Consider the following 14,045-nt stretch of genomic DNA (forward strand, 5'->3'; position numbering starts at 1 on the left):
TTGTTTACACATTGAGTGCACCCAAATCCATAATCAAAGTGTGTGTGGCCCAGTAGTTATAAAGCTTTAAGATGAGAGGGGATGGTTTGTGGTTGAAACTCGGTCAGAAACCTTTTAGTTTTTTAAATGAGAATGTTGTCTTCTTGCTTCTTGGGCATAGGTTCCAACCTTGGATGGGGGATCTCCCTTGCCCAAGTATGTTCGGTACGTGAATTTTGTGGAGCCACTCGTCTGTTTACATGTCAAAGCACACCCCTTCTTTGTTCTTGCTGAATTTGATGTGTGGGGGCCTTGTGTGCAACCGGCCTTAGTCATTGGGGGCCAGGCTCGTGAGAAGCCCCTATAAGGCTGTTTCCCTCTCTCTATACGTGGCAGGCGTAAGGATTCTCTTCGAGAGAGAATCCGAAACAGGAAACGTATCGTGTGACATGCACTCCCTCCGCTCCCTCATTGACTCTCGGAGCAGTCGCTCCTTCCCGGACGTCTCGAAGTGAGAATGGAAGAGCTCACATGGCGATACTCCACGTCAGGGAGATTCGTTTGCATCAGCGGAAGCTGCTGCAATACCCTCCCGTCAGGTATTATGGATAGAGCTTTCTATTGGTACTTGGGAATCACTCAATGCAAGGCTAGTCGTAGAACTCTTTCGGGACTGAAGCTATGGAGCTAAATTAATGGAAGACACAGAGATAATTTGTTTGATTAATTGTGTGTGAGAGAGAGAGAGAAGAAGAAGAAGAAGAAGAAGAAGAGGAAGAAGACATGGGGATAAATGGTTTGATTGATCAATTTAAGTTTTTCTTTCATTAAGTTCTTTCCAAGAGAGAGATCATTTATCTTGTCTTCCCAATCTGTCCATATGCTTCAGCAATGGATATCCTGCTATTGCATGCTGATTGTTTTTTCTTTTCTGCTGATTGTCCCTTGCCCTCACAGACTTCCAGCATTTGCAGGTATAAATGGGCCCTGGTGCACCCATCCCTGCCTGGACCGCCAGGCAAGGGCATAGTCCAACCCACAAACAAGTAGCCACGCCTGCTCACATCAAGGCATTGTCGGGGTCTATTGCAGGAGTCGTAGAAGCTTGCTGCCTGCAACCGATTGACTCGATCAAAACCCGCCTGCAGTTGGACAGGTCTGGTCATTACAAGGGGATCCTGTCATGTGGGAAATCAATCATACTGCAGGAGGGAGTTGGAGCTTTATGGAAGGGGCTCACTCCATATGCGGCACATCTAACTCTCAAGCATACGCTTCGGATGGGGTCGAATGCTCTGCTTCAATCAGCTCTAAGGGATGCCAAGACAGGTGAAATAAGTCACAGCGGCCGTCTTGCAGCTGGCTTTGGGGCTGGTGTCTTCGAGGCTCTTTTGGTTGTGACCCCATTTGAGGTATTGCCTGTAACTTGCATGTAAGCTGTGTCAACCATTGATGTGAAGCGTTAAGCTGATTGGTCGATTCGATTCAGGAACATCCTTATACCTGCAGGATTGAGGTCACAGCAAGTGTCATTTTTCTTGCTGTTGGCTGGTTGTAGATTGACATTATAGCTACTGTTGATACATCTCTTATATCGTGTCCTATGTTCTAGTTGTAGGAAAACAATTGTTTGCTGGCTATTATCATGTGCAGTGGTGTAAGTTTCCTGTAAAGTCTTAGACTTACTCTTCAATGTTGAAGGCCACTGTAATTTTTTTAAAGCTTGTGCAAACCACAATCCATAAGAAGAGTCATGGCAGGTTTTATGGAAGACGAGTTGAGTTTTGGTTCTCTCCAAGAGCAAGCCACCCTTAAGAGTTCTATTTATTGGATTTCTGAAAGTAACCCAGCGTCTACATGGCTTTCAATTTTCCTGCTGTGGCCATTATTTAGCATTTGTATCACTTGAGGACCATGGTTTTATGCATTCGACAACTGAAAGTTTAGGTTAATTCAGTTCCCAACTATGCAAGTTGGGGGGTTAAGCTTACCTTCTTCTAGTGATACTTGTGTATGATTTCTCAGATACTTACATTCCCAAGACTAGGAAGCATTTTTACTGCTCCCAGATAGGGACCCACACAACACAGGAAGACTGTATTTTTGTTATCTTCTTATCTTGCCATTCCTGCCTGTGCTCAAGCACGGCACTACATTTAACATGTTTTCAGGTTTAGTATTTGTACAGACTCACAGCTTTAAATGTTCAATGTTTGTGATGGATATTTAATCTGAACTTTTACTTTGTAGGTCGTCAAAACTAGGCTTCAGCAGCAGAGAGGCGTGGCTTCTCAATTGTTGAAATATAAGGGGCCCTTACATTGTGCTTCACTGATTATACACGAGGAAGGGATTCGTGGCTTGTGGGCAGGGGCTACTCCTACAGTAATGCGAAATGGTGTAAATCAGGGTGTCATGTTCAGTGCAAAAAATAGACTCGATATGATCCTATGGGATAGGCAGGAAGGCGATGGGTGTGCACTTCATCCTTGGCAATCCATGGCTTCTGGGTTTCTGACTGGTTTAATTGGACCGGTTTTCAGTGCACCATTTGATGTTATCAAGACACGCTTGATGGCTCAAGACAGATGTAGAAAGTTTCTTGGGGAGGTGCAATATAAAAGCATGCTTCATGCTATGAGAAGGATATACAGAGAAGAGGGATTGTGTACTTTGTGGAAGGGGCTTTTGCCTAGGCTGCTAAAGATACCACCAGGGCAAGCAATATTGTGGACTGTTGCAGATCAAATTAGCAGATTATATGACAAGAAGTTAATATGATGTAGTCAATGCCGAGCAAATGTTTTGGTCTCAGAAATGTTGTGGATATTTGAAAGTTTATGGTGGGTGAGCAGAAGGGGCTTGGGCTTGTTTCTGGCACAATGTGCAGTAGTGCCTTGCTTCTGAAATTAGTATGGAGAAGTGTCTTCAAAGGATCCTAGCTTTGGAAGACAAGTGAGACAAGTCTAGGTGATGCCTACGTTCAAAATCAAGTTAGACCAGCATAGCTCTAGAAAAAGAAATCTAGTCCAACTAGATGTTAATACATATGATGAACACAATGTTTGAGTTGCAATAGAAGGCTTTTTCTTGAGGAGAATGGTTGAAGAGGGGGGATGGTATAATTGGAAGGGGCTACAGTCTAAAGGCAATTGATATTGGAGATTAGAGGCTATTGACAAGACACAAACTCGAAAAATCACCGCTCACTTTTACAAAGATGGAGAAGCACCATATGTGGAAGTGACACGGCATGCATGCGTGCATAATAAAATGTGTCATTTCAATTTTTTTCTAGTCCCCTAAATTCACATGCATGCCCTTATTCCAAGAAACAAAATAGACTTATTTACCATTGGCCCTCTTAATGGTGAAAATGCCCTTGATTCGTGTCTAAAAGTGGAAATGAAACATGACTGGAGGGCGACAAGGGGGTGGGTTTTGGATTTTCACTCATCAATATGTGCGTATCACATAGTGTCAAGAGAAGGGGATTCCTAAATATGGTTTTTACATTTTTTAAAATTACAGAAAGGTGATGTATAAAGGGGTTATTCACAAGCTAAATAGAAAAGGATCATGTTTAATATAGGGAAAGTTCACAAATAACCCTATTTTAGAATAGGCCTTGAATGTTAGTGATGTAGAGGGTTTACATACAGTAAACCCCTTACGAGGATCATGACTTATTTCAAGAAGTTAACAAAATTGACGATGGGGCTACATAATGATAATGACCAAAGGTTTAAAAGTGTTTTGAAGATCAATTGAATGGTGAATGCTTCCCTAAAATTATGGGAGAGTGGTATATAAGTTATAGATAATCAACTTTATGAAAGGGAAGATAAGAGAAGGTAGGGAATTTGTATTTCATTTATGGTAGTGATTGCAATGGATGTCCTCTTAGGGAACTTATTTACGCTTTCAAGTATATAGAATATGTATATTTTATGGTTGAAATTAGAGAATTGGTATATTTGATAGATTAATTACATATTGTCATGCTAATGTATAATATGATGAAACTAATCTGATGTGTTGTATATCAGTGCTACTTAGTGTATGATAGATAAGTTTGAGTTAAATTTTTGTGGTTGTATATTTCATGTTGTAAATGATGAAATCATTCCAAGACAATAAATATTGTCATTGTCAATTTGTCAAAAGTTATATTGATTGCTTAGCAAAAGCTATGCCGAATGGTTTGTGATGGTGGGGAGAATCTATTGATCAACGCTCATAGTTGGAAGTGAAGCGTATCATTAGTATACTTTGAGAACTTTTGTTGACTCATGATATTTTTAGTTGAAGAGTGGACATTTGAGAGCATAGTGTTAATTGTTGAGAGCTTCATGTGGATTAAGACATTTTGGTTGGAGTGTTCATATTATAGTGTAGTATTAGTGGACATGTTAAAATCTAGCTTTTGTTCATTTGTGCAAATATGTAATTGTCAATTTGTTGTGGCACATCTATCTAGGAATCAAGGTATCACATCTACATTGTCTTTTGAGCTTTGAAGTGTGATGCATGTAGTAGCTTTAGTGAATAATTTGTGGAAGGTAGTGTATTGTAGCCATAATTTTGATGTTTTAGATGCAATTTTGTGTGTGAAGATGAATGAATAGTTTTGCTACATTTTGGGCTCTGTCAATGCGTCTTATTATAAGCTTTGGGATAACTTTATGCATCAATGGCTATGTGTTTGTTAGTTCCATAGTATACCTTGTATTAATGTCATTGGTTGAACATATTTCTTGTGCTATAACCTCTTGCAAGGAACATAAGTAAATTTTGAGGATATCTTTGTTTAGCAAGCAAAATGTCGTACAATATAGATTTGTTGTTCAATTTGCTTTGCTTTCCTTTTCAAATAGGATTTGTTGGACAAACATTCATAGGTTTTTAGGAAATGTAGAACATGGTAAGGTTTTTGGTTTGCCCCTTAGCTCTATACACAAGTCGACGTCTATATGACGTTTTGAGACTAATGCTTGAATAGAATAATTGTTTTGTTAACTTGATGATGAGACCCATCTATGTTCTTGTTAATGCTTGCAAGTGGAAGTATTGCACCGAATGGTAATTTGTTCGGTCTTTTGGTTCTTACAAGTAGATTATATAACATGTGAGACTTTTTGAGTGTGTGGCTCTATCTTAACAAGTAGATTACATAGTGTGTGGCTTTGAGAGCTCTTTGAGATCATTGGTATGAGATAGGCTTTCATATCATGCCAAATAGTTGAACTACAAACTTTTTGGCAAAATGCTTCAAAAATTTGCAATGGGGTTTTTTGTGGCACTTAGTCATGCTTGGTCGGGTTTGGCTATGATTATTGCTAAAATTTAGACAAGCATTCACCTTGACACATTTTCTTGGACTAGATATAAGTAAGAGTACTAAATACTAAAGAATAGCTTTCCAACTTAGGCTACTTACTTGAGGCTTCATTTGTTAATGCATAATTGTGATGGTAGAAATTATTATTTTCTTTTCCCCACGTTGCATGCCTATGAAAGAAATAGGAGAAATTATTAGAAATTCCCTAAAAGCACATCATCCGGTGTTATGTTTTGTGCATTGAACTATATGAGTGCCATGTAATATGTATGACGGTGGAAAGTATACGCACATCTTTTCAAAATTTATGAGCACGAGCAATGTCCTTGTTGTCTAGGTGGAAGTGTATGCCATTGCAAAGGCATGAGTTCATAGATTGGTGCACAAACTTAAAACAAGTATCCTTTTTATACTTGTTGAAGACTATTTTCCTCTATGTTTTAAGGGGAGCAAGGGGAGAGGAAGGAGGGTTTACAGATTCTAAATCCAAGAGGCCTTGATGAAATCATGTGCATAAGTAATCCACTTGAAGAAAAGGATCATTGATTCTTGAAGTGAATGGCCCATTAAGATTTTATCAACATTGTGACTAATGAACCACAATGTATGCTCAAACATTAAGATAATAGTATTGTTGTGTAGTGCTGTATGGGATGCAACATCACAAGCACATTTTATAAATGGGTGGATATGATTCATATATTTATACAAAATTTTAGCATCCTTTTGGCATAGGCTACTTTGTATTTTTGTAGTGACACATAATCCATACAAGAAGGGGTATCTTTCTTCTTTGAAAATTTAAATGGAGAAGGGGCCTTACAAGTGGGGAGACTTGAGAGTGAGGAGGTATCGTCATGAGCAAGCCTTGAATATTCCATGGTAGTCATATGTTGACCTTTTTTCCAAGGAGGAGAAGCCACATATGGATGGGGGATACTAGCATATATGTTTTGAAGTTCCAAACTTTGTTGTTTTCTAAAGGAAGTTATAGAGGGCTTGGAACCAATTCAATTTATAGGTATGATTCTTGTTAACCAGCTAGTTTGTGTGAGTCCTACCTGCTCAAGAGGCTATCACTTGCAATGGTAGCTTAGAGACTATGAGTTTGCATCAATTATTTTGAAATATGAAGCTTCGTATCTAGGCTGAGAAAAATCTAAGTTTAATACTTAAAGTGGATGTTATAGATATAGATCACAACTAAGGTGTTGGAGCTTCTTTAGGGTGTATTCTTGTACACTTGTTCACATCATATTCTTGATATGCCATTCCATGTGGGAAAATTCTCTCTTAAGCAAACCTCATTCTGAGTGAGTCCTAGTTATTTTTCTTGTGATCAAATGTTGTCCCTTGTGATGGTAGTCTAATGTCTTGTGTGATTGTGCTAGGTCCTTATCACCAAAAGGTTGCTGATTGGCCCTTGTCTTATCTCAATATGCCCAACCTTTGTTGTTGAATGACATAACAAAACACTTTTCTACAATGGTCTTAAGTGTACTTCCACAAATCTTATGGAGACACATATACACATTCATGTGGCATTTAGTTAGTAGTCGGCCCTAATTGATAGAGATTTCATCCCCCTCTTGTCAACCCAAACCAAAGTGTGTGCAAACATGCATTGTTGAAGGACTTTGAAAATCTCCCCCCATGCCGTAGGGTCTGGGTCTACCTTAGCTCATGAGACCCACCCAAAGTGCCTTAATGGAACTATCCATCATCCTAGGCTATTCCTTTTGTGATTGTGCTAGGTTCTCAATCAGAAAAGGTTGTCAATTGGCCATTCTAGTGTTTCATGATGCCCAACTTTTGTGGTTTTTTATAGTGACATAAAAACACTCTTTTGAGGCATTCGTGCAGTCTGTACTAATTGATAGAGATTTCATTGTCCTCTTCTCAACCCAAACGAATCCATGCACAAACATGTAATGTTGAGGGACTCTGAAAATATCCCCCCATGTTGTAGGGTTTGAGTTTGCCATGTTTCCTAAGACAAACCTAAAGGGCCTTCACATCACTAAACCACATATGCATCAAAATCAAAGGCATTACACAATTTAGACATTTTCTCTATGGGTTCTTCATGTTGTCTTCCAAGCAATGACAGAGGAATTTTATATTAGACAATAGGATTTTTTTGTATTATGCAAGTTTCCAACAAAGTGAAATTTTGCAATTTGCATATGAAGATGTCTTGAAAATTTCTATCTTTGATGTATCCTCATTGTTTTTTCAACTAGATCCTATGGCATGCATGTACACTTTTTCGAGAGTTGAAATGTCTTTCTACACATTGTGGGTTATGTGTTGGTTTCTTTTGCTGTGATGTAAGATTTTTATTAAGTTTTGTTTCTTTTGCCCCATCCTAGAACAAATGGAGGTAAGAAAAGTGAAGACCATAGATCATGATTCCCTAGGATCTGAAGATATTTTCGTCGAAGAGGAGTACCCTATTAATAAAGAACCCCTTTTGCAAGGAGAGTGTGATACCATAGAAAATCTAAAAATTTTGGAAAATTCATATATTCGAGATGATATTTGTGTTGGAGAGAAAGTCATTGCTGAAGAGTCACTTGCAGAGAAGCTATTTTCATTCCTTGTTAAGGGGGCTGGCAGTAGTTAGCAGTGTTTAAAGCAAGGAGGCTAGTGGTTCATTGATGAGAAAATGGGTGTAGCAATAGTTATGGCCAAGGGCATGGCACAAGGGCAGAGAGAGTATTACAGCTGGTAGCAAGCTATAAAAGGGAAAGGCTCGCCCAAGCAAGGGGAGTTGTCAGTCTATTCTTTTAGTTTGTCCTTGTTAGTTTGTCAATTGGGTCACTCGATCCATTCTTTGACTGGGATCATATGTACTATGATAGTAGTAGAGTTGGTCACTTTGTATGTCCTAATTCATGATCATTGGAAATAGTAATATCATTCTTTGTTGTATTAATGCATTCCTGAATCTATGCAGTTAAGCTATTCATCACATATTGTTCTTATTTCAAATATTGTTAGCCCAGTCTCTATTGAGACAATTGTATCAAATTAGGATATTAATATGCACTTTGAAATTTTTGTTTGAGTACATAATCTTTATCTCCATATTGTTTTAATTATGTTTGTCTACATATCCCAGACACTAACTATAGTTAGGATGTTAGTGTCCACACTGAGTATGACTGCACTCTGCACTGTGGCGGTGATGCTTGGACCCGATTATACATGGCAACCACAATCAATGCTCCTCTACACGCTATGTTGAATACATACACATTCACAAGATCCGCTTGCTATAGTTCCAACTCTTGGATAGGCATGGTTATCCAGGGTTGAATAGCGCCAAACAACATGATCTCCTAAGTCTCCTTCTATCCTCATTGATGATGTGTCCTGTGCACTCGATGTGAAAGTGATATTCGGGCTCCACTCCTAGGAATGGAAGTGAATCCAATCTCCCATCAATCGCTTCTACTACTTCATTGAAGCTAGTGAGTCATTTCTTTGCTTTTACTCATCCAATTGTTATACCACCTATACCTCCTCCTTGATTTTTAGTTCTCTAGATCCTCTCATGAGAATCCAAATGTGATGTTGCTGACACTATCAACTTTCTTGGTCCAGGTCAATGAGCCTCACGAAGTCATTGTATTTAAATCTTCGATGTGAAAAAAGGCTGCAACATGGCTAGTGGTAGAACATGGACGGCCCACTTGGAATGCCACATTGACCACATTGCAACAAAGATTTCAACCTAATCAAACAGATGTGCATAAGCTTGAATGGCTTTGTAGCCTAAAGCAAGGAGATAAATCATTCCTCTCCTAATGGGATAGTGATATTGAATAGTCCCCATCCGGTTGATTCTTCAGATGAATCCAAAACAACTACAACTCTTGGCATGTTCCTTTCACTTTCATGGGCTCAAAATGGGTCTTTTGATGGTAACTCCCTCTAGCATTAGCTTTCGAGGTCTTACCATGCTTCTGTCCAATGTGATCTTTCAAATTCTTTTCCTCATCCTTGCCAAGAAGAGCTTTTTTCAACGTATTGCTTTTTAGGATAGTCCTCAAGATACTTGCCTTTGTCAATACTAAGTTGAACGTTTGGATGCTGGTTTAGTGCTATTTCAAGATAAACTTCTAGATATGTAAACTATGGATTACTCCTTGCAGTGTGCGGGGTTTCTGCTTTTGGGAATGAAACTTTAATGACACCATTGGGTTGTGGATCCTCCTTTGCAACTTGGTTAGGCTTACACAGCCAAGTTCACAAACCTAAAAAGTAGAATTGACCCAAATTCCCACCCCAAGATGAAATGTTAAATGCCCTGTATATCCAAGGCTTCAATAAGCTAATCTAGAAAGTTTTTGCCTCTAATGAGTTGTTTACCAATAGCACAGATCCATTTTACAAGAAAGCTCTTAAATTGAGACAATTTTGGCCAAAGAAAAATCTAGAAAATGAAAAAAATACACAAAGTCTATTCAAAAGAATCAAGATGATGACACTAGAGTTTCAGCGCCTAATTCGGATTTGGAGGTAGAAACTACCGAGGATGACTCCGAGGATGAGGAGGAGAAAAAGCCCAGCAAGTCCAAGAAGAAAGAAAAGGGAAGAAAATCCTCAAAGGGCACTTGAAAAAACGAGGCCAAGAATTTATGGTGTACACAATGCAATAATCTAAGTCATGTCCAAGCTAAATGTGGCCTAAATTAGTGGTAGTGCAACATATGTAATATGGCCACTCACAACACGGATTACTACAAGTACAATGGCTGCTATCAGATGGTCCATCCTAGAGGATGGCAAGGTACTAGAACATCCTAGTCCAACCAATGGAATCCCATGTCAGCCAATCAAGCACACACGCTTGTAGTAGCTTACATAAATCAGGGGTATCAACAACCCTAGCCGTGTTCGTGGCATATGTGGTAGGGGAGGAAGAGGCCATGAAATTTTCAACCATTTTTTAAACATTGTTTATTTTGTATACAAGAAGGACAGTGGAGATCAGTGTGTTTAGAAGCCTAGGCATATGATGCCCAAAGATAGCAAGGGAAAGGCCCGGTGGTAGCCATACTTGGAGACAACACACTAGAAATCAAGGAGCTACTAGAGCTAGATGTCAATATAGTAACTTGGTCTGGAAAAATTTACAAGGAAGTAGCATTAAAAGCCATAGGTTCTTCATGAGTAGAACAGGAGAGAGTTTGCCACCAAGTGGCATAGTAAACAACATGAGAACTATCCACGATGAAATATACACTGCCAATTTCTACTCTGAATGTTCAACCTAGATGATGGTCAAGAAATTCAGAGGTAGGGAAAAATCCTCCACAACACAATCATGGTTGGGATGATAACATGCATATGGAAACTGCATTGCGATGCTGCGATGTAGTCTCAACAATATAGCCAGCAATAAGAGGCACAAACCCCACCCATTCACGGATTACAACCAGGTGTGAAGATAAGTCTACACCCGAGTTGAGGATGGAATCAACAAAACCAGAGAACGGCCGTAGGCCTGAAGACTACAAAGTCTAAGTCATAGTAGGAGAATGTCCAAGGTGCACCATCCCCATAGCAATATACATTAAATCTTGTACCATCTTTCAAGGATCACCAACTAAAGCTTATCTAGCCTAATTGACTAGTGTCACCAAAACCCCAAGCAATAGCAATGACTACAACCGCTCTAAAGGAGATAGTTCAAAGGATCCACCAAGAGCCAATACCACCAAGCCCATTATATGATTCGACAATTCCAATACTCCCTATTTGGTGCAAGAACATAATTATCAAAATGTCCTACTTGATAGAAAATCCGATGTCAACATTATCACCTTGGCAATCTATCAAGAATTTAGATTAATGGATTGGGAACCAATCCCATTCTTGGTAAGAATGGAAAACTAGCAAACAGTGAGACCACTTGGCATCATCCACTCTGTGTGCTTTTGGAAGTTGCTACCATTCTCTTCTTGGTTTCTTTAGCTATTTTGAATATGGAGAATGCAGGTGAGGATTATCACCTCTTGTTGGGAAGGCCTTGGCTCCACCAAGCAAGAGTCATTCATAATTGGGATCAAGACAAACTCATTATTAGTTGCAATCAACATAAGATTACTGTGTTCTTGCAAAATGTTGCCCCTCCCATACTGCAATGCAAACCAATGAGGCAGAAACAGTCAACATGGTGGAAGGATTAAGTGATGATGAGGAAGAGGAGTTTCTAAAGGCCAATGAAAATATACAACCATGGTATCTCATTAATGTTTTCTAGATTAGTAAAGAATATGTATAGCCACAAAGTCTACCAGATAAAACCCTAGAGAAAGAGGAAGAGGGTTGTACTCCTAAGATCTTCAGAATCCAAAACCCAAAATTTGCAATAAAAATGAAGACATTGGACATTGTAGAAGTTGAGATCACCGAAGTATTGGGGCAAGAGCAAGAGTTTGAAGCTCATATGCAGAGTCACAAGAGTCAAAGAGGATGAATTAGCTATAGTGTTTCTAGATTCTAAGGAGACCAAATTGGTAAAAATCAATGCTCACCTTGAATTGAGTTTTCGAGAGCAATTAATAAGTTTACTTCAAGAATTCAAGGATGTGTTCGCATGGGATTACTCCTCACAAATGAGAGGATTGGATTCGAGATTCTACCAACATTTAATTCGCTTGAAGTCTATAGCGAATGTAGAGAAATTGCATGAATTCCCACATAGCCAAACAAATCAAGGAACAATTGAACTGACTATTGTAAGTTGGCTTCATAGCCCCAGTAGGTCGCACCGATTGGATCTCACCAATTGTCATTGTTCCCAAGAATAAAAAGAAGCTAAGGATTTGTATTAACTATAGAAAGCTCAATGCAGCCATTATTCCGGATCCATTCCCTATTCCCTACCTAGACAGCATTCTACATGAAGTGCTTGGTCACGAGATATATTCTTTTTTGAATGGATTCAATGGCTACAACCAAGTATGCCATGCCCTGGAGGATCAATCCAATATAGCTTTCATTACATCATGGGGAATCTATGCGAGTACTGTAATGTGGTTTGGTTTAAAAAATGTTGTGACTTCTTTCCAAAGGGACATGCAGGTGATATTTGGCCCTACCTCATTGATTTCATGAGAGTTTTTTTAGATGCCAAAATAATGATGCCATAAAGAAACATATGGTTTTTCATTAGTGATAGCTACAACATGGCCTTTGACACCAACAACATACAAATCATACAAAGTACCATATTTTGGCCCTTTGACCACAACAAGGAATCCCTTGCAAATCTTCCACACATGATGTCATGGGATTTTGTGTATAGGATGTAAAATAAGCTGATCATTTGCATTCATGAGGCTCTTGATGGCTCATCACAAGAGTAAGTTACAAGGTGTTTTCTAGGCTTGGAAAGCTTAAGTTTCATAAGTCTGCCTCATATGACATGGTATATATGTTATTGGACAATAACATAGCTTGGATATAAACCTCATGTCTTGACTACATGAGTCTGTGAAGGTGTTGATCCAAAAGCATGTATGTAACAAGTTCATTATGATGAGAAACCACTTAGCTAAGGAAGTTGACTGTGTCTATGCCCATGTGACATTGTATATGCTTTAGGCATGCTGCATGTGACTTATGTGATACATGACTTAGTCAAGAGATAGTGAAGACTTAAATGAAGAGCACCATCACAATTTTCGGCACAAAACAAGGGCACAGGCTAGGAGAAGAAGATCTAAAGCATTTGCATCATGTATGTGCTACACAAAGTGGAGTTTTTACCATGCAACTCAAGCTTGGGAGTAGAGGAGCGGAGGAACCTTCATCTCTTGACAAGTAAGTAGCACTTTTGTTCATGCAATGGCAAAGAAAGAGTAGCATTTGTGGCTATCCAAACAAGGCAAGAATAGGGTACTTGTGGGCAACATCCCTTCTCTTCTTCTTCATCATCATTCTTGATCATTCTTGATCGGTCTTGAGCATCAGAAGGCTTGATTCAAGCTGTCATTGCATAGACATTGTGAGAGGAGCATCATAGGAGCTTCTTGATTTCTCTATGTGAATGCTTTGGGTTGAAATAGGCAGCCATAAACAGGGCAAATAGGCCAGCAAGCTCTTCTTTCTTTCTCCTTCATCTATATGCTCATTGGAAGCTATCTATTGCTTGATACAAGTTCTTGGATGAGAGGGCAAAATTGTAGCATCATCAAGGTGCTATCTTGATTGGAATTTGACTTGATTTGGGGCTAAAATACGCATCTCGTATAGGGATTTTGTGGACAGTACGATCCTTTTCTTCTTCTTTACTTCTTAGAAGGTGCTAGACACCTCCATTTGGTTGATTTATGCTCTCCTGTGATAGGGGAAGATTGAGCTACCATCAAAGTTGAATCTTGAAAGTTATATGGGCTGATTTGGGGTTGTCATATTCAACCATTGATAGGGAATTAGCTACAATAGACCTCTTTTCTCATTTCTCTTGCTCAAAAGGGAGATTCTTGGCAACTGGTGCATGCATCTTGGTCTCTTAAGGCAAGGCTATGCTTGTACTTGGTCGAAGGCTGATTTTTATTGATTTATGGGCTGAATTGGGGATGTTCTAAGCAGTCCTAAAGAGGGCAAAATAGGGCAGGTGCTGCTTGCTCTGATGAGAAGCTTGGCAGAAGGATCTTCTTCCTAGAACGCTTGATTTTGAGCTACTTGTCATTGAAGATAGCTTGAA

The 14,045-nt window shown here is 39.2% G+C and overlaps 1 protein-coding gene across 3 annotated transcripts; it reads left to right on the forward strand.

Moving 5' to 3' along the window:
• The first annotated feature begins 363 nt into the window (after nt 1–363).
• On the forward strand, nt 364–3,526 carry LOC148034672 (mitochondrial succinate-fumarate transporter 1-like). 3 transcript variants are annotated; one of them, XM_087679631.1, is made up of 3 exons: nt 364–578; nt 937–1,391; nt 2,230–3,526. In XM_087679631.1, exons 2-3 carry the CDS (start codon nt 960–962, stop codon nt 2,758–2,760), a joined length of 963 nt encoding a protein of 320 aa, XP_087535757.1. In that variant the 5' UTR covers nt 364–578; nt 937–959; the 3' UTR covers nt 2,761–3,526. The 3 variants fall into 3 exon arrangements, with proteins under 3 accessions (XP_087535757.1, XP_087535759.1, XP_087535758.1); XM_087679633.1 differs by having other exon boundaries at nt 945–1,391; XM_087679632.1 differs by having other exon boundaries at nt 954–1,391.
• The last annotated feature ends 10,519 nt before the right edge of the window (nt 3,527–14,045 follow it).

Source organism: Lygodium microphyllum, chromosome 6 (assembly GCF_053477565.2).
Source record: "Lygodium microphyllum isolate KBCC chromosome 6, Lygodium_microphyllum_v1.1.10, whole genome shotgun sequence".
Taxonomy (NCBI): Eukaryota; Viridiplantae; Streptophyta; class Polypodiopsida; order Schizaeales; family Lygodiaceae; genus Lygodium; species Lygodium microphyllum.